At 47.4% G+C, this 19,241-nt stretch overlaps 1 protein-coding gene across 7 annotated transcripts in view; it reads right to left on the bottom strand.

Moving 5' to 3' along the window:
* Positions 1-19,241, bottom strand: part of CACNG6 (calcium voltage-gated channel auxiliary subunit gamma 6) — a 50,344-nt gene that overhangs the window by 23,357 nt on the left and 7,746 nt on the right. For 2 of the 7 annotated variants that reach the window (XR_004675893.1, XR_004675894.1), the window contains exons 4-7: positions 7,882-7,990; positions 7,644-7,725; positions 3,957-4,552; positions 2,781-3,012 (exon numbers count right to left, since the gene is read on the bottom strand). Coding sequence is in view for 3 of the 7 variants with exons in the window: in XM_034986392.1 (XP_034842283.1) it covers positions 11,740-11,978 (239 nt within the window). In the remaining 4 variants the exon portion in view is untranslated. Of the gene's footprint in view, positions 1-1,478; positions 1,645-2,780; positions 3,013-3,956; positions 4,553-7,509; positions 7,549-7,643; positions 7,726-7,881; positions 7,991-11,483; positions 11,979-12,960; positions 13,929-19,241 lie in introns of those variants that run through there. The other 5 variants (XR_004675892.1, XR_004675895.1, XM_034986393.1 and 2 more) reach the window with 5 other exon arrangements.

The raw sequence follows: 19,241 nt of genomic DNA, 5'->3' as shown, positions 1-19,241 counted from the left end.
AAAGAAAGAAAGAAAGAAAGAAAGAAAGAAAGAAAGAAAGAAAGAAAAAAGAAGAAGAAGAAGAAGAAGAAGAAGAAGAAGAAGAAAGGAAGGAAGGAAGGAAGGAAGGAAGGAAGGAAGGAAGGAAAGAAGGAAAGAAGGAAAGGAAAGAAGGAAAGGAAAGAAAGAAAGGAAAGAAAGAAAAGGAAAGAAAAGAAAGAAGAAAGAAGAAAGGAAAGAAAAGAAGAAAGAAAGAAAGAAGAAAGAAAGAAAGAAAGAAAGAAAGAAAGAAAGAAAGAAAGAAAGAAAGAAAGAAAGAAAGAAAGAAAGAAAGAAAGAAAGAAAACCCAGGCCTGCCAAGCCCTAGACTGGAGGTCCACAAACTTTTTCTGAAAAGTATTTTCAGCCTTTGTGGACCATAGGCTCTCTATGTTGCATCATCTCTGCTCTTGAACCATGAAGGCAGCCATATCTGTTATGTAAACAAATAGGTGGGTCTGTGTTCTAATAAAACTTTATTTACAAACACAAGTGATGGGCCTATCGCCAACATCTGTCCTAGACCAACGCTTTTTGAAATCCGAATGAATCACCAGAATAAGAACTGAAGTAAGCCAGGAAATATGTGTTCTAGGATGCAATGGGAGACTTTTTTTGCCCCTTCCTCAGTTTTCAGATCTGTAAAAGTGGGAAATGGGGCACCTGGGTGGCTCAGTCATTGAGCGTCTGCCTTCGGCTCAGGTCATGATCCTGGGGTCCTGGAATCAAGCCCCGCATTGGGCTCCCTGCTCGGCGGGAAGCCTGCTTCTCCCTCTCCCACTCCCCCTGCTTGTGTTCCCTCTCTTACTGTGTCTCTCTCTGTCAAATAAATAAATAAATAATCTAAAAAAAAAAAGTGGGAAACAAGCAGGATAGGATGGTTTCTGGGGTCCTCTCTGTCCTGACGTGCTGAACTTCTGGAGCCATCCATCCTACCGCAGAGGTAGTTTTGCCTAAGGGAGGGGGCCCAACCAACATCTCTTTGTGAAGAGACCCAGCCAGCTCTGCAACCTGCATGGGGCTTGTTTCCCAGGAACTTTGCAGCTTGTCCTTCACCCTATAGCCTGAGTCAGTCTGTAAAGTACAGTCAAGGCGACTGGGTTGGGAAGAGGGTGAAGGGGTCCAAGAGCAGAGAGGCCTCCTGAATCCAGGGGCCCTGGCCTGTCCCAGACTCTTCAACCTCCTTTGGGTGTGTCAGTCTCTCTGCTCTCAGTGTGTGCTTGGGGGCGGGGGGTGCACTGTGGGGAGTGAGGACAGAAAGCAGAGGAGAGTGAGGGGTCAGTAAGCCTGGAGGAAGGGAGAGAAGACTCAGTCTGGATTTCCATGAAAGGCACACATGATGAACCTACAGGGGCCTCTGCTCTACAAAGAGTCCCTTTCTCTCTCTCTCTCTCTCTCTCTCTCTCTCTCTCTCAGACACACACACACACACACTATTAGACCCCTCCAGCCGCCACAGTAACACCCTGTAGATTGGGTGATTTAAACAATAGACATTTATTTATTTCCTTAGTTCTGGAGGCTGGAAGTCCAGGATGGGGCGCTGGCCAACTCAGCTTCTGGTGAGAGCCCTCTTCCTGGCTTGCAGAAGCCACCCTCTCGCTGTGTCTTCACATGACCTTCCCTCTGTGCTCATGCAGTGGGTGGAGAGAGAGAGAGAGAGACAGAGGGAGAAAGAGACAGAGAGAGAGGGCGAACTCTCTGGGGCTCTTCTCATAAGGACACTATCAGATCAGGGCCCCACTCCTATGACCTCATTTAACCTTAATTACTTCCTTAGAGGCCCATCTCCAATATAGCCACACTGGAATTTAGGGCTGCCACATAATGCGTTTTGGGGGAGCACGAATACTCGGTCCATAACACACACACATACACACTATTCTATGCAGACACCCACAGAGAGAGCTACACAGACCCTCTATGTGTGCACAATTACACAAACCGATTCACACTCTTGTGGGTTCAGCTCGTGTACCCCCAAAATTCATGTGTGTACTAACCCCCCTGTATCTCAGAATGTGGCCTTATTTGGAGATGGGGTCACTGCAGACCTCATTTGAAAGATGAGGTCCTACTGGAGGAGGGCGTGGGCCCTTCGTCCAATATGACTATGTCCTTATAAGGGAACTTTGGGCACAGAGATGCACACAGGGGGAACACCGTGCGAACATAAAAGCAGAGATCGGGGTGACGTGTCTACAAGCCGAGAAGCACCAGAAGCCAGGAGAGAGGCCTGAGACAGAAGGAACCAGTCCTGCTGACCTTGGTTCCTCCAGAACCAAGAAAGAATAGACTTCTGCTGTTTAAGCCCCCTCCCCACCCTCCACCCCCAGTCTGTGCTGCTTTGTGGTAGCAGCCGGGAGAACAGGCTAACCCAGGGAACTAGGGAGGCAGCTGGAGGCCGGCTGGCAGGAGGGCAGCATGGCTCTAAGCCCTGGGCATATGCTACACTGTCCCATATGCTACACTGTCCCGTAGGAATTCATTAGCAAAACACAGATCCCAAGATAAACGACTAAGAACTTCAAGATGGTGAGTGCAGAGCACGAAGCCCTGAGCACAGGGTCCCTGCTGAATGTGAGGGCCCGCAGCACTAGTTGGAACTGGCCAAGCTGGTGCCCCAGCATCAGTCAGCATCTCCCAGGATCGGTGCACCCGAAGGCACCTCCCCTTTGCTCCCCTCCGCTCCCTGCACAGCCCACGGCTGACCAAGTGCTGAAGCCCCCGGGGGAGTCGCTGGGCGGGCGGGGGAGCGGTACCTCTGTTCCTCTTGTCGGGGAAGTCATTCTCTTTAAAACTTGGGAGCTCTTGGTGGCCATCTGTCTCACCATGTGGAGGAAGCCGGTCTTTAAGGAGAAACACGAAGATGACTCAGAGCATCCGCCGAGGAGCTGGGATGCCTGCAGCTTTTGTTTTCTTGCTTCTGACTGCTTCCAACACTCAGCATCCTCCCTCACCGTGCAGCTTTCTTGTTCAGTCATTCTGGGAACCCTCGGAGCCAAAAAAAAAATTAAAATAAATGACACCCGAGAAAGTTTTCTGAGTCGGAGCTAGTCTGAGAATGGATTTTGTTCTGGACAGAGTCTGGACAAATATTGTTAATATCGCTGGCCCTAAAAGATATCATTTATGGACATCCACTCTGGTATTCATCCTAAATCACTACAGCACAACTTTCATTGTAATGAAGTGACTCCGAACCGTTTGTTCGCTAAAATTCCAAATGCAGTATGGCGAGGGTTGCCCACTGGTGTTTTCCTAACTTGTGTCTTCCGGGGTGTGTGTGGGGGGCATGCCGGGGAAGAGGCCACGGCTGAGGAAAGGGGGTGTCCTTTGTTTTCAGATGGTGTTGGGTCTACGTTCAGCTTATGTGAACCTAAGGAAGATTTCTTAAAATCGCCAGGACTCCACGTCCTCACCATAAAGAGAGAGAGATACCAGATAGGGTTGTTACCAGCAGTAGGACCTACTGTCCCTGTTACCCTGGGACTGGGGCTGGGGCAAGGGCTGCCCCAGGATGTGGGAACGAGGAGTTTCACAGGACATGGACATTTCAGGGCTAAGACTGAGAAAGCTCTGGGCAAATGGGAACAAGTTACAAGTTCGTTCGTCACCCTCATCATAAGCGTAGGAGCTGTAAGCAGGCGTGATCAGAACACTGGCACTCTCCTTCCGCCCCCATTACCCTAACACACCCCCGTCACAGGTCTGTGCCCTTGGGAGACATCCAAGGCAAGTCTCATGACCTTCACAGTCATCTTAGGTAATAAAGGTGTCCAATTAGTCACATGCAAGGGAAAAATAGTGTCAGTTCAGTAATTGAAATGCTTTTGGCAGGTTGCCTGCAGCAGCATTGGGCATGGTCAGCTTTTTCTTTATTTCCCCACCTGGAGCTTCTGCTCCTCCACTCCTGCTCCTCAGGCCACCGTTCTCACCTGCATACCCCCCGGTGCCTGTAAACGCATCTCCTCCAGGTGCTCACAGAAGGACCGCCTGCTCTGTCTTTGGGGTCCATCAGCCCATTTCCAGCCTCTCTGCAGGGTTCACCTTCCACCTCCAGGTGGCGCTGGTGGAAAGCACAAAAGACACCTGATTCCTTCATTCTGTCCCAAATGTCTGCAGAGCTATGAGCCACAACCTTGAGCCCTCGAGATGGTTCGAACTTGAGCCGGACCCCATTCCTCTCTGAGCCTGCCCTGACCCCATACTGAATGCTCTGAGCGGTCCAGTGGAAGCTCTCCCCCTCGGAGCTTAAAGCCAGGAACTGGGGTGCTTGCTACCCTCCTGCGTGGGGACTCACAGCTCTTGGACACAAACACACAAAAACAACATAACTCTTCTAATTCCAACACCGCTCTTCCACACCTTCAGGTGAACATGAACCCCAGCCCTGACACCTGAGCAGCACTCCTCAAAACCATCAAAGTCATTCAAACCATCAAGGTCATTCGAACCATCAAGGTCATTCAGAACAAGGAGTCTGGAAACTGTTGCAGTCAAGAGGAGGCATGTTGTATCAGTGTCATGTATCCTGTAACAGAAGAAAGGACATGAAGTAAAAACTAAGGACATGTGAACACAGCATGGACTCTAGTCATCAGCAGTGTATCGAGTTTGGTTCATTAATTGTGACAAATGTACCCTAGGATATTGACAATAGGGGGAAGTGGTAACAGGTCAGAGGATAAATGGGCGTCTCTGTATTCTCTTTGCAATGTTTTTGTAAATCTAAAACCATTCTACAATTAAAAGTTTCCTTGTTAAAGGGTGAGGGAAAGCAGCACGAGCGCAGGGTCTGGGACCAGGTAGAGGATGATTCGGCTCGATGCCGGGACCCTGCCACCCACGTCTCTCTCTGCCATGCAGGTCTTCCCAGCGGAGGCCGGGATGCTGTGGAGCAGATACTACCCTCCCCACTGCGCTCTGCCCAAATTCCCAACCTTACAATCCACGGGCATACTACAATGATGGCTGTTTTATGTCCCTAAGTTTGGGCTGGTTCGGTATAAAGCGCTGGCTAACCAGAAGAGAGAATCAATGCTGGGAGCCGGCATGGCTCCTGCTGGCTGCCAGTTTTTGCAGCTAGGTGGCGGCCAATGATTGTCTCCAGCCCAAGGAAGACGGAGAAGAAGCAAGGCACCCACTGTTGTCGCCCAAAATCTAACGTCCAACACAACCTCACTGAGGACTGTAATGGTGATTTCCTTGCAGAACCCCAGTCCCATCCTGCCCGCCTCCACACCAAGACCCTCATTTCCAGCCTCAAGCCGTTTGCCCAACCCCAGGAGGCTCCCCAAAGCGGAGCAGGAACCACACACACGGGGGTCCCTTTGCCCTGTTCCAAAGACCCCCGTTCCGGTTCTGCAGTATGAGAAAGGGGGCAAAGCTGTGGAGGTCACACGCTCTCCCTGCTCTGTTTTCAGCCCCACAGTTGGTCTTTTGCTGACCCTTCAGGAAATGAGATATAGTTTATTGCGACATCACTCCCCAGAGCCATCCCCCGCTGAGCTTCTCTCACTGTGAGTCCTCACTGACCCAACAAGAATTCGGACCGTCAGATTCCAACTCATAAACTAGCATTACCATATGCTCCAACTGCTGCGTCTGGGCACGAGCCTGAAAGAATCGAAAGCAAGGGACTCAAAGGTGCATATTTGCATCAGATATTTGCACACCCGTGTTCACAGCAGCACTGGAGGTAGAAGTGATCCGTCAGCGGATGAACGGATAAACAATGTGCTGTATACATGGGCATTAATCAGCTCAGACTGCTATCATAGAATATCAAAGCTGAGTGGCTGAAGCAACAGAACTAGAGGCTAGAAATCTAAGATTTCTACCGGCAGGGCTGGTTTCTTCAAATACAGTCACATTGGAGGTGAGGGTTTCAACATACGAATTTGGGCAGACAAGGGGATATTAGACAGCCTTAAAAAAGGAAGGAAATTATACATTTCCCCTGCTACAACACGGATGAGCCTCGAGTAGATCATGATCAGTGAAATAAGCCAGGACCCGAAAGTACAAATACTGGACGAAACCACTTACATGAAGTTCCTAGAGTTGTCAGATTCATAGAGACAAAAAGTAGCTACCCCGGGGCCAGAGGGAGAGGGGAATGGGGGGTGACTGCTTCACAGAGAGTTTTGCTTTGGGAAGACAAAGTTCTGGAGGTCGACAACAACATGAACGGACTTCATGACACCGAGTCAGTCCGCTTGAGGGCTTTCCTTGCTCTTGGCTGGCATCGTACCTACGGCAGTTAGACCCTGGTCTGGGAGTCAGGACAGAAGCCTGGGGCAGGCTCCCTGTCTTGAGCAAGCCCCTCCCATTTCTGGAATTGTCTTATTTATCCAGCTATTTAACAAACATTTATTGAGCACCTACAATGTACCGGGCTTTTTTTTTTTTTTTTTTTTTTTTGGAAGGGTTATTACTATTTTTAAAAAGTAGCCAAGATCCCCACCTTCATGGAGCTTATATTCTGCTTGGAAAGAGGGACAGAACCAAGTAAATAAATATTTATAGATTGCGATGAGTGTTCGGCTGGCTATAAGCAGGGTGATACAATATAACATAATGGGTATGTGGAGAATATAACATACTGGGTGTGTGGAGGGGAGGTCTTCCCTTTAGGAAGGGAGTCAGGGAAGGCTTGGAAGGAAGTGTGTTTACGAAAATTAAAGACTGCAAAGTATCCAGCCCTGAGGAATGTAAAGGGAATGCCCCTCAGGCAGGAATTTCAACAGGTGCAAAGGCCCTGAGGCAGGGGAGAGTTGGTATGTTCTAGTTCTAAGATCTGAGCATGAGGCCAGTGCCGCTGGGGGCAAAGCAGGCTGGTCAGAACAAAGCACAGGAAGAAAGGTACGAAGCCAGATCACACAGAGCCATGAGAAATCTGAATTTTTATCTAAGTGGTAAAGGAAGTAGAGCATGAAATTTGCCTTCATAACACTGAGAAGGAAGACACGCAAAGTCCTAAGCCCTCCTTATCTTATCTTTGGCTTTTCACATCTCACACTTGAGTGCCCCTTGTTTTTCCTTGAGGAGGCAGTGAATAATGTTTAGAGTAGATTCTGCACCGTCCCCTCCTCTGACTCCCCGCAGAGATCTTTAGGCTCCTGTGAATGGTGCTGCTGGGAACATTCATGTACAGGTCTTTGTCTGAACACCTGTTTTCAGTTATACGAAACACCCGGAATTGGTCAATCCACAGAGACAGAAAGTAGATGAGCGGCTAGGGGAAATGGAGAGTAGCTGTTTGGTGCAGACAGGGTTTCCTCTGGGGTCATAAAACGTCTTGGAACAACACTGAGAATGTACTAAATGCTGCTGGATTGTTTGTTTAAAAATGGCTAATGGATGGGGCACCTGGGTGGCTCAGTCGTTAAGCGTCTGCCTTCGGCTCAGGTCATGATCCCAGGGTCCTGGGATCGAGCCCCACATCGGGCTCCCTGCTCGGTGGGAAGCCTGCTTCTCCCTCTCACATTCCCCCTACTTGTGTTCCTTCCCTCGCTGTGTTTCTCTCTGTCAAATAAACAAATAAAATCTTAAAAAAAAAAAATGGCTAATGGTTAATTTTACATTGTATGAATTTTCCCTCCATTAAATCATTAAATAACCTTGTAAACATCGTGAAGGCTAAACAAATATGTCTGTGGGTCTCATCTGTCCCTCTGGCCATGAGCTTGAATCTTCTTCAGGCTTTAAAAAAAAATAGAAAGACAAACATTACACAGAAAAATATACATGGTTAGATTCCATTTACATGAAGTTCAAACATAAGCAAAATGAAACAACATTTTCTTTAAAGAGTAGAATTATAGTTTGCAAAACTACAAGGAAAAGGGTAGGACTTACTCAAAATCCAGGTTGTGGTTGGTAATCTTGGAGCTGGAGGTGGGGATGAGCTCAGCTAAGAACATGAAAGCAGCTTCCAAGATCCGAGTTCTTTTCCTCAGCCAGGGTTCTGAGAAAGCGAGTGTTTTTTATTCTGATTCTTTAAATGGGATGTTGGGTTCTTACACACACTTTTGCATATCTGATGCATTCCACATTTAAAAATAAACGTTTGCTGAATTTCAAAAAGACACATGGACGTAGGGTAAAACGTTAGCAACAGGGGAACGTGAGTGAAGAGTATGTGGGTCTTCTTTGCATTATTTTGATTCTTGCAACTTCTCTGTAACTTTGAAATTATGTTTGAAAAGTTTTAAAATGTATTTAGAAAGGACAGGATTGTAGATTTCAAGAAGCTTCTATTTTCCTTTACTGCAAAAAATGTAAGATGAAGAGAAGCAAGTTAATGTTTCGGCAAATTATCCCACAGTACGATGTGGTTCCAGTTACTAGTCGTTGGTGGGTCTCTATTCCCTTCCCCCACCTCTGAGAAGCCCACACAGACCCTGGGTAGGAAAGAGGGTGCAGAGCACAGGCCCCCTGCACTAACAGCCATTCCCAAAACCAAGCGGACATCTCTCAGAGCCTTCCCGAGCCAGCTGGCCTCAAAGTCAAGTAGGGAAAGAAAAAAAAAACGTATTGCTGATCCCATTCCCTGGCTTTTATCTGAGTTTATAATTATACGTTCATTAGCGTGATTATGTGATGAATATCTGTTTCCATCACCAGACTGTCAGCTCTTTGGGGGTCCCATTTTTGCTCTCTACTGTATGCCGGGCCCAAAGTGCCACTCGATAATAAGAGCAGCAGGGCTGATCTGAGTCATGCCCGGGCGCCAAAGCTCTGCAGGGAGTAGGACGGTACCGCTCTTGGCAATGGCTCTAGAAGGTAAGCCCTGAGAGGAGCTCTCTGAAGGGATGAAGAAGTGGAAGCCCAGCAGTCCAGCAACGTGCTCGGGCTGTGGAAGGTGGAGCTAGGGTTTCCCTGGCCACTGCCCCACGCCTCCTCTACCTGTCGAAGGAGGATGGGAACCCCACCCATCCTCAGCACGATGCTGACTTCAGTACAGAAAGGAAGGAAGAGAGTGTCCTACCAAAGAGTGCCCCACTGACTCTGAGATGGGGGTGCGGTCTCAGTGAACCAACAGAAGGCCACTCCACGTTTCCTGGATGAAAAGGAATCTCCCCAGTGAGGAGGTTGCTGGGAGCCCTGGGATGATAATTGCAATTATAGCTACATAATTATTTATGTCCTATAACACGCCGTGTTATAGAAATACTATGTGGCGGGGCGCCTGGGTGGCTCAGTCGTTAAGCATCTGCCTTCGGCTCAGGTCTGGATCCCAGGGTCCTGGGATCGAGCCCCACATCGGACTCCCTGCTCTGTGGGAAGCCTGCTTCTCCTTCTCCCACTCCCCCTGCTTCTGTTCCCTCTCTCACTGCGTCTCTCTCTGTCAAATAAATAAATAAAATCTTTAAAAAAAAAAAAAAAGAAATACTATGTGGCATGTTATATTATAAATATTATGATATATTTATACATTATATATATTATGTTCCATATAGGTAATATTATGAATCCTATATTTATATAACATGATAGGCTAGTAATACAACATTCATATAAAGATTACTATAATATATAATTATGTTACATCATATAGTTATATAATATATAATTGTATTTATAATGTATAATCAAATATAGAAATGCTTAAGAGAATGTTAACATGTTAAATATAATATCCATAGTATTATTAATAACCAAGTGATTATAACATAAGCATAGCTATATATAATACTGGTATAATACATAATATTATATACGTAATTATATTTATAATTAAATATAGCAACACTGAAGAGAATCAAACTCTGGGTATTAACACATTTGTATTCATAAGGCAGCACATAGTCCCAATTTAAAAAAGTTTTTTTAAGATTTTATTTTTAGGGGCGCCTGGGTGGTTCAGTCGGTTAAGCGCCTGCCTTCCGCTCAGGTCATGATCCCAGAGTCCTGGGATGGAGCCCCACAGACTGCTTCTCCCTCTCCCTCTGCCCTCCCCCCCACCCTGACTTGTGCTCTCTCTCTCTCTCTCTCAAATAAATAAATAAGATCTTTAAAAAAAAAGATTTTAAGATTTTTTTTTTAAAAGATTTTATTTATTTATTTGACAGAGAGAATGAGAGGGGGGAGGGTCAGAGGGAGAAGCAGACCCCCCGCCGAGCAGGGAGCCCGATGCGGGACTCGATCCAGGGACTCCAGGATCATGACCTGAGCCGAAGGCAGTCGCTTAACCAACTGAGCCACCCAGGTGCCCAAAGATTTTAAGATTTTAATTTTTAATCTCTATGCCCAATGTGGGGCTCTTGGACTCGTGACCCAGAGACCAAGAGTTGCATGCTCTACCCACTGAGCAGCCAGGCATCCCTACCTTAAGTATCTTTAAATGTTGAGAAATTGAGAAATAACAGATCGGCTTCGGCTATTCTGTGTAACTGAAGAATGTACTCGAGTTGTGATTTTTGGGTTGAAATACATACCTGGTCTTCACAAGGTGCAAGGCCGGCCCTTTGGCCCGAGGGACGGGAACCCTTGACCCGGGCCTTCCTTCCCCTTGGTTTCCGCAGCAGCTGTTCTAGTTCCTACCAGCATTCTGTTCACATGATCACTGCATTCCCTGAGGAGACAGCTCTCCCGCACGCGTATCCCCTCCCGCAGTCTCCTGGGGGCCATGGAGGCTCTTCCATCATGCACCTCAGCAGTCCCCAGCCTCTCCTAGGCCCCCTGTCCCAGAGCCATGTGCTCATCTTTAGCACCCGTTCCCAGGTCCTGGACTCCATGCTAGTCTGCTGGGGCCACCCTAACAGAGCACCACAGACTGCACTGTCCCGGTTCTGGAGGCAGGAAGCCCGAGGTCAGTGTGTCTCAGGGCTTCCAAGGACCAGGGACCGCGAGGGAGAATCTGCGCTGGAGTCTCTTTCCTGGGCTCATAGGTGACTGGCCGCCTTCTCCCTGTCTCTTCCCTCGGGCCTGTCTGCGTCCTAATCTCCCCTCCGTATGAGGACACCAGTCACTGGAATAGGGCTTAATCACGTCTGTACAGACCCTCTCTGCAGATCAGGCCTCATGCTGAGGTCCTGGGGATTAGGACCCTAACACAGACATTTGGGAGGGATGCAGGTCAGCCCACAGTGTTTGTGCCCTAAATTGCTGCATTTTCCTGTCACTCTCTGTGGGTTTCTTGACATGTGACTCTGGGGCTGCCAAGCAGCATGCCACAGGTTTCTGGAGAGCACGAGGGGGTCACTTTTCTCTACCCCGGGACGCACAATCACACCCAGACAGACTCCAAATAAAAGCTGTTAAATTTCCAAACTTTTAATCCCAAGCTGACCATAGCAAGGTCAGACCCAAAGATTTCCCCACCCCCTCCCGTTTCCCCAAGGTTCAACTGAGTTGGAAGAAGTCTCTCCCACAGGTGAACACATCCAGATCTGGGAAATGAATCGGTCCAACTCCCTCCTCCCAAGACCCCCTGACCTCATCCCCCCACCCCACTCCCTAGTCACCCCATCAGGTCGCCCCCAGCCTTCCCTGGGGACACTCGTTTGCAAAAAGCCTCTCCCCATCCTACCCCCAAGCATCCCAATTCAGCCACAGAAAAGAACATATTCACAGAGGGAAAAGACGAGGCAGGTTTGTGCAAACCATGTGTGCCCACAGTTTCTCCAGGACGGCGTGGGGGGCAGATTTTGGGGGAGAAAATGGAGAAAAGGAAAGGTTTAGAAGGAGCTTGCAGAAGGCAGAGTGGTGGCTCTAGGCGGCCCTGTGCCCCTGCTTGGGGCAGAGTGAGCCCCAGGGCCAGGGAGGCAAGGTGAGCAGGAGAAAGCAGCCGCCCCCCAGCAGCAGGACCAGGCTGGCCCCCACGCCACAGCCCAGGGACCAGGAGTATTCATAGGTCAGGGCGGGGGCCGGGGGAGGCTCAGGGCTGACTCTCTGCAGGAGGGCTTGCACGGAATGCCGGAACACCTCCAGGCTGACCAGGAGCAGCAGGCCTGTAGGGGGAGGACAGGCACGGTGCTCAGGCCCTGGGGGACCCGGGCCCGGGTCTGAGCATTTCCCTAACACACCCCACTCGTGCTCGCTCAAACAGCAACCTGGGGGACCCTCAGCACCGCCCCACCCCATTCATCCAACAGCTCTTTACCAAACACCTACTACACAGCACGCACAGTTCGGGAAGCTGGAGATAAAGAAGGAACACAACACAAGCTGATAGGGACAGAAGGACAGAGGGACAGAATGGTGGCCGCCGGGGCTGAGGGCCAGGGGAACGGGGGCTACTGCTTCACAGGGACAGAGTTTTAGCTGGGGAAACACGAAAGTGAAGAAGTGGTGGAGATGGATGACGGGGCTGGCTGCACCACAGTGTGAGCCTACTTAACGCCACAGAACCGAAAACAAAAATGGTTGAAATGGTCAATTTTGTGTTATGTGCATTTTATAGGCTTAAAAAAGAGAAAAAGCAGGGGCGCCCGGGTGGCTCAGTCGGTTAAGCGTCCGGCTTGTTTTAAGCTCAGGTCATGATTTCAGGGTTGTGGATCGAGCCCCACGCTGGGCTCCACACTAGACAAGGAGCGTGCTTAGGATTCTCTCTTTCGCTCTGCCCCTCCCCTTCCTTCAAATACATACATACATAAATATATAAATAAATGGAAAAAGCAAATCCTGGAATCAAGAATAGCAAAAATCAAATGAAGACTCCATAAAAAAAAAATATTAAAAAAAGTAAAAGGGGTGCCTGGCTGGCTCAGTTGGTAGAGCATGCAACTCTTGATCTCGGGGGCGGGGGCGGGGGGGGGGGGGGTGATTTCAAGCCCCACATTGGATGTAGAGCTTTGTTTGTTTCAAAATAAACAAACAAACAAACAAAACCAAACAACAACAACAAAAAACTCCATCAAGGCTTTTGGAAAGAGTGATGATGGAATCTGAAACAGTCCAACTCATAAAAGCACAGAGTAGAACATGGTTGCCAAAGGCTGGGGGGAGGGAATATGGGGAGATGTGGGGCAAAGGGCACAGAATTCAACTATGCAAGGCAAATGAGTTGTGGGGATCTGATGTACAGCTGGGTGACTATAGTTAGCAACACAATCATACACTCGAAATCTGCTAGGAGACTAGATCCTCAGAGTTCCCACCACACACACAAAGGTAGCCATGTGGGGTGATGGATAGCGTGAACTAGGCTGACTGTGGTGATCAATTCACGACATGCATGTATATCAACACATCAAGTTGTACACCTTAAAGATTTACAATTTCCATTCATCAATCATACCCCAGTAAAGCCCATTAATCATACCCCAGTAAAGATGAGGGATCATAAAATGAAAAGAAAGGCAGTCAAGTTGCAATGCAGTTTGATTAAAAACAACAATGGCAAGAAAAGAAGAAAGAACAAGACAGACAAAGACCCTAACCTCATGGAGCTTATATTCTACTTGGACAAGAGAGGTGGTGAGAAAATAAACCAAGGCTTGCAAACCTCAGATGCCTGCAGGAGGCGACAAGAGAAAGCATAAATCAATGAGGCAGGTGAGTGTGGTGGGAAATATGACAGAGAGTAGCCAAAACTCAGCTTTGGCCAACTGCAACCCTTCAGAAATGGGGACTTCAATTGCCAGACCTTCTGATTTTTCAAGGATAGCTGGAATTTTTAAAATGATGACTATTTTTATGGAAATTTGCCCAACACCTTTAAATATTTGCTCAGAGAAATCTTTATGCACTGTCCGTCAAAGTACACTTACGGGTCATTGTTAGCTGTGGGCTGCCAGGTTGTAGCTTCCAAAGTAAACACATGAGAAGACAAGATTATTTCAGAGAGTGATGTGTGCCCGGAAAGGAGATAAAAACAGCGTGATGGGAAGGGGAGTGACATCCAAGGTAGAGCAGGGACTTTAAGATGATGTCACCAGGAAAAGCCATTTGAGTAAGACCTGGAGAATGAAAAGAAGCCAGTCATGCACCAAACTAAGCGATGGCTGTTTCAGAGAGGGAACAGCCGCTGCAAAGGTCCTATGGTAGAATGAATACAGTGTGTTTGGGGGAAAGAAAGAAGGTCGGTATGGTTGGAGCAAAGAGAGTGGGGAGGGGAGAGTGGCAGGTGATGGAAGTAGAGAGGCCGGCAGGGGTCAGATCATGTAGGACCATCTGATGGTCATCCATGAGTCATGGGTCCCAGCTGTCTCCTCTCTCAGACTCTGGAGTCTGGCCCCAACCTCAGTCCCAGACCCTCCTTCCTCCCGGCACTCTGCTTCCCTGTGAAGTTTTTAATCAGGGGCCTGGAGAATGCAGCCAGGAATCTGTGTCCTGTGGGTCACTGGCTCGCCTCTGGGGCCCCACGCAGCTCAGCTTAGGGCACTGGAGGAGACGCTCTCCAGTCCCCTTTCTTCTTTTGCTACACGCATCTTTCATTCATTCAACAGATCTTAACTGAGCTCTCATTGTAAAATATATAAACAAGACTATGGGCGCCTGGGTGGCTCAGTTGGTTAAGCGACTGCCTTCGGCTCAGGTCATGATCCTGGAGTCCCAGGATCGAGTCCCGCATCGGGCTCCCTGCTCGGCAGGGAGTCTGCTTCGTCCTCTGACCCTATCCCCTCTCATGTGTTCTCTCTCTCTCATTCTCTCTCTCTCAAATAAATAAATAAAATCTTTAACAAAAAAAACCAAGACTAACAAAGACCCTGTCCTCCTGGACTCCCATCCCAGAGGGAGAATTGGACAATAATCAGGTAAATGTATTGCTGTAGGCTGAATCATGGCCCCAAAAGTTCATGTGTTAGCATCCTGACCCTGTACTTTCTCAGAATGTGACTATATTTGAAGATAGGGTCTTTAAAGCAATAATTAAATGTAAATGAGGCCAATAGGGCCCTAATCCAATATGGAGGGCAATACTGCTGGTGTCCTTACAAGAAGAGGTGGTCAGGACACAGACACACAGAGTAACGACCTCGTGAGGACACAGGAAGAAGACGGCCATCTACAAGCCAAGGAGAGAGGCCTCAGAGGAAACCAGCCCCGCCTACACCTGGATCTCTGACTTCCAGCCTCTAGAACTGTGAGAAAATACATTTATGTTCTTTAAGCCCCTTCCCCACTCCCAATCTATGGTACTTTGTTATGGCAGCCCAAGCAAATGAATACATACATAAATATATAATTCCTGGTAGTGATCGATTCTATAGGGGGAAAAAAGGCAAGGTAGGGACACAGCAGGTAATGGGCCTACTCTAGACAAGGTGGTCAACAGTGGTCTCTCTGAAGAGGTAATATTTGATCAGAAACTTAAATGATATGAAGAAACGAGACATAGGATGATCTAGTGGGAGAACATTCCAGGCTGAGGGGACAGCAGCGCAAAATGCTCTGAGGAGGAAATGAATGTGGAGTATCTGAGGAACAGCGGAGAAGCCAACGTGGCCAGAATGGAGGGAGCAAGTGGTAAGAGATGAAGTCCCACGTAGCCAGGAGCCAGGCCACATAAGACCCTGGAGCCATGTTATTCTAGTGGTAGTAATTTATTGTTCATTTACTGGCTTTTGAACCAGGCAGGAAATGGTTAAAAAATATGACTAACCCCAAAGCAAAGAGGTAGGATTTGGCCATGGGCTGCAGTCTGCAGACCCCTAGCCTTGACACACTAGCTTTGTGCCAAGAATCCAACCAGATGCTCTTATGTCTCATCTCTTCCCACTAGACCTAATGAGGTACATATTATTATCATCCCCATTTTACAGAAGAGAACATTAAAGCCTGGAGAAGTGGAGCTTGGGTTTGAGCGCAGCCAGATCTACTCCGTTGACTATTCTGTTAGGCACATCACTGTACCTCCTCAAAGATCAAGCCTGACATCCCTTGTATGATCTAGAAGGGCCCATGTGATCTGGCCCCTGCCTACTTCTTCGGCCTCCTTTCAGCTGCTCTTCCCACCCTATAATAGTAGAGAGTAGGACTTCTTTCAGCCTTTAGATGCACCAAATTCTTTCAAGCCTGGAGATCTGTATGCATCCCTACTTACATTACACTTCTTCTGAGAAGCCTTCCCTGAGCACTGCCACTTAAGTCAACATCAGATTTCCCTATGATACATTTTCCTCTTACTTTTTTCATTTATAGCATTTATCATAGCTGGAATTATTTTTATTTATTTATTTATTCATGAGAGACAGAGAGAGAGAGAGAGGCAGAGGGAGAAGCAGGCTCCCAAGGAGCACGGAGCCCGATGTGGGACTCGATCCCAGGACCCTGGGATCATGACCTGAGCCGAAGGCAGACGCTTAACCATCTGAGCCACCCAGGCGCCCTGGAGTTATTTTTTTAAAGATTTATTTATTTGTCAGAGAGAGAGCACAAGCAGGGGGAGCTGCAGGCAGAGGGAGAAGCAGGCTTCCCGCTGAGCAAGGAACCTGATGTGGGACTCGATCCCAGGACCCTGGGATCACAACCTGAGCCGAAGGCAGATGCTTAACTGGCTGAGCCACCCAGGCATCCCCACAGCTGGAATTATTAACATATATTAATTTATATTAGTACTGTCTGTCTGGCCAATTTCTATCTCTCTCAGTAAACTATAAATCCATGAGGGCAGGAACCTTGTCTGTCTCAGATCTCTAAAACATGAACAAACACCTGACGTATTTATTTTATGGAGAGAAACAGTGTAACCCAAATATGTCCCTTTATCTAAGGAGAACTTAAAAACACAATCTGCCCAGTCCCTGATACCCAATATAACCAAAGTACTTACAGCAGCAAATCCACCCCCTCACTTTCATTTGGATGTACAATTTGCACAGAAAAATTTCATGCCTGAGATTTCCATAAAACACTTTTATATCCACACCTTCATGGCACCCCCAGGAATAACCCAGGTATGAGTTCAGTAATAACAGTAGCACCAAATTCCTACCATGCCATAAATTACACAACAGGGATCATCTTAATCTTATTCATCTTTCTATCCCCAGTGGTACCTAGCACAGCATCTGGCACTTACTAAATATAAAAAAAATACTTGTTGAATAACTGGATGGATGAACAGATGGAAAAATAGATGGAGGGAGAGAGGGAGAAAGGAAAGGAGAATGGAAAAGGGAGAAGAGAGTGGGAGGGAATTAATTAATGAGTGGATGGATGGATGGGATGGACAGATGGATTAATGGGATGGATGTTTAACAAATGGTTACTTGGATGAGTGAGTTCAGGGATATAAGAATGCCTGAGCTCAGAGATTAAAAAAAAAAATCTGCCCAAGATCACATGTCTTCAGAAGTTGGGATTCCAACTCAGATCTTTTGATTCCCTGTTGATTTACTGGCCCATCTTTTATACCAGTATCCTCCTCACTCTCCATGCTCCAGCCACACTGGCTTTCTTTCAAGATCTTAAATTCACTGAACTCTGTCTAGCTTGGTTACTCATGAACTCCCTCTCTAACTCTCTGCTTCAAATCAAGTGCTCTTATTATGCACTCTCATAGGATTCTACTTTTCCTTTTCCTTTATAGCACCTAGAAGTTTATAATTGTGGGATGATCTGTGATATTTCTGTGTCCTTAACCAGATGATAATCTCCATAAGGAAAAGCACCTTTCTGTCTTGTACACTCTTATATTACACCTACATACATGTACAAACGTGTTGTGTACAATGTGTCTGTGTGTGTACCAATGCATAAAATGAACACATGAATTAATGAAAGAAAGGAAAGAAGATGACTGATTTTCCCCCCTTATTTAGGAAGATATCTAAGGCAACAAAACAATAAGAATTGGTCCTTATTATTTTCCATTCATATGCCCATGCTCTTGAAGACTCATTGTGTCTCTTTTATCCTGCACCAGGCTCTACCTCACTTGTTAGTTAGGGTTACCATGTACATTTGTGCAAGATTTGGCCTGCTTTATGCTCTGATCTTCATTCTGTTCCTCAAGCTTGTTAAGTCTTCTACAGCCTCTGCACATGCTATTCCACCATCACCATCATCACCACCATCACCACCAACACCGCCAACATTGCCAACATCGTCACTGTCACCACCATCATTGTCCCCATCACCACGACCACAAACATCACCAATATTGCCACCACCACCCTCTGGATGATTCCTGTTCATCCTTCAATTACCCGCTTAAATATCACCTTCTCTGAGTTCCTCTGACCCACCCTCGCTGCAATGCATACCCCTAACCTGCTTCATCATAATTCTCATCACAATTATGGTTGAATTAGCCTATGTGTAAATACTGGTTACTGTCTAATTCTTTTTATATATTTTATTTATTTATTTGACAGAGTGAGAGAGCACAAGCAGGGGGAGCAGCAGAGGGAGAGGGAGAAACAGGCTCTCCGGGGAGCAGGGAGCCCGATGCGGGGCTCGATCCCAGGACCCTGGGATCATGCCCTGAGCTGAAGGCAGACGCTTAACGGACTGAGCCACCCAGGCACCCCTGGTTACTGTGTAATTCTGTCAGAATCTAGGCTCTGTGAGGGGAAGATACTATCTGTCTTGTTGTTAGTCTTATATCTCCAGCCCTTAGCACAGCGCATGGAACATAACAGGTGCTCAGTAAATACACAAAGGATAAATAAATGAAGCTTATATAATTAATGACCTTTCTATCCACCTTAGAAAGCATTTGATCCAATGAGGACTACATTAACAAGATGCAGCATTTTTCTGGACTATCAACTCCAAGAATGCAACAGTCCTTAAAGACCCCAGTTCCAAATCTAAAAGAGTGTTTGGACACCTTCCAATTCCAGCTAATAATAAGGCTTAGAACTCCCACATTTGAGCCTACTAAGCCCTTGTGCTTCCCAGAATGCAACAGTGATCAGAGATGTCCTCCAACTTCCCAGCATGCAACAGTGCTTAAAGGCTCCACGTTGAAACTGGAGACGCACCACCCCCCTCGCCCCGCAGTACCCAACGAACAACAGGGCTCAGAATTCTCCTATGTGTGAGACCTCTATAGCCCTTGAGCTTCCTCCCATCACCAGCATACAACCCAGCATGCAATAATCCTTGGAGACCATTGGTCCAAATTTAAAATAGCGTTTGGAGACCCCTTTAATCTCTAGGCAACAACAAAGCTTGGAATTCTCCCATTTTTGAGCCCACTATAGCCCATGGGTTTCCCTCAACTCCCAGCATGCAACAGTGCTTGGACACCCTACTTCCCAGCATGCAACAGCACCCGGAGATCCAACCTCCCAGCATGCAACAGCGCCCGGAGATCCAAC

Source organism: Mirounga leonina, unplaced genomic scaffold (genome assembly GCF_011800145.1).
Source record: "Mirounga leonina isolate KUSES-001 unplaced genomic scaffold, KU_Mleo_1.0 Mir_376, whole genome shotgun sequence".
NCBI lineage: Eukaryota > Metazoa > Chordata > Mammalia > Carnivora > Phocidae > Mirounga > Mirounga leonina.
The sequence above is the reverse complement of the archived record's forward strand: the minus strand, read 5'-3'. Positions and strand labels throughout refer to the sequence as shown.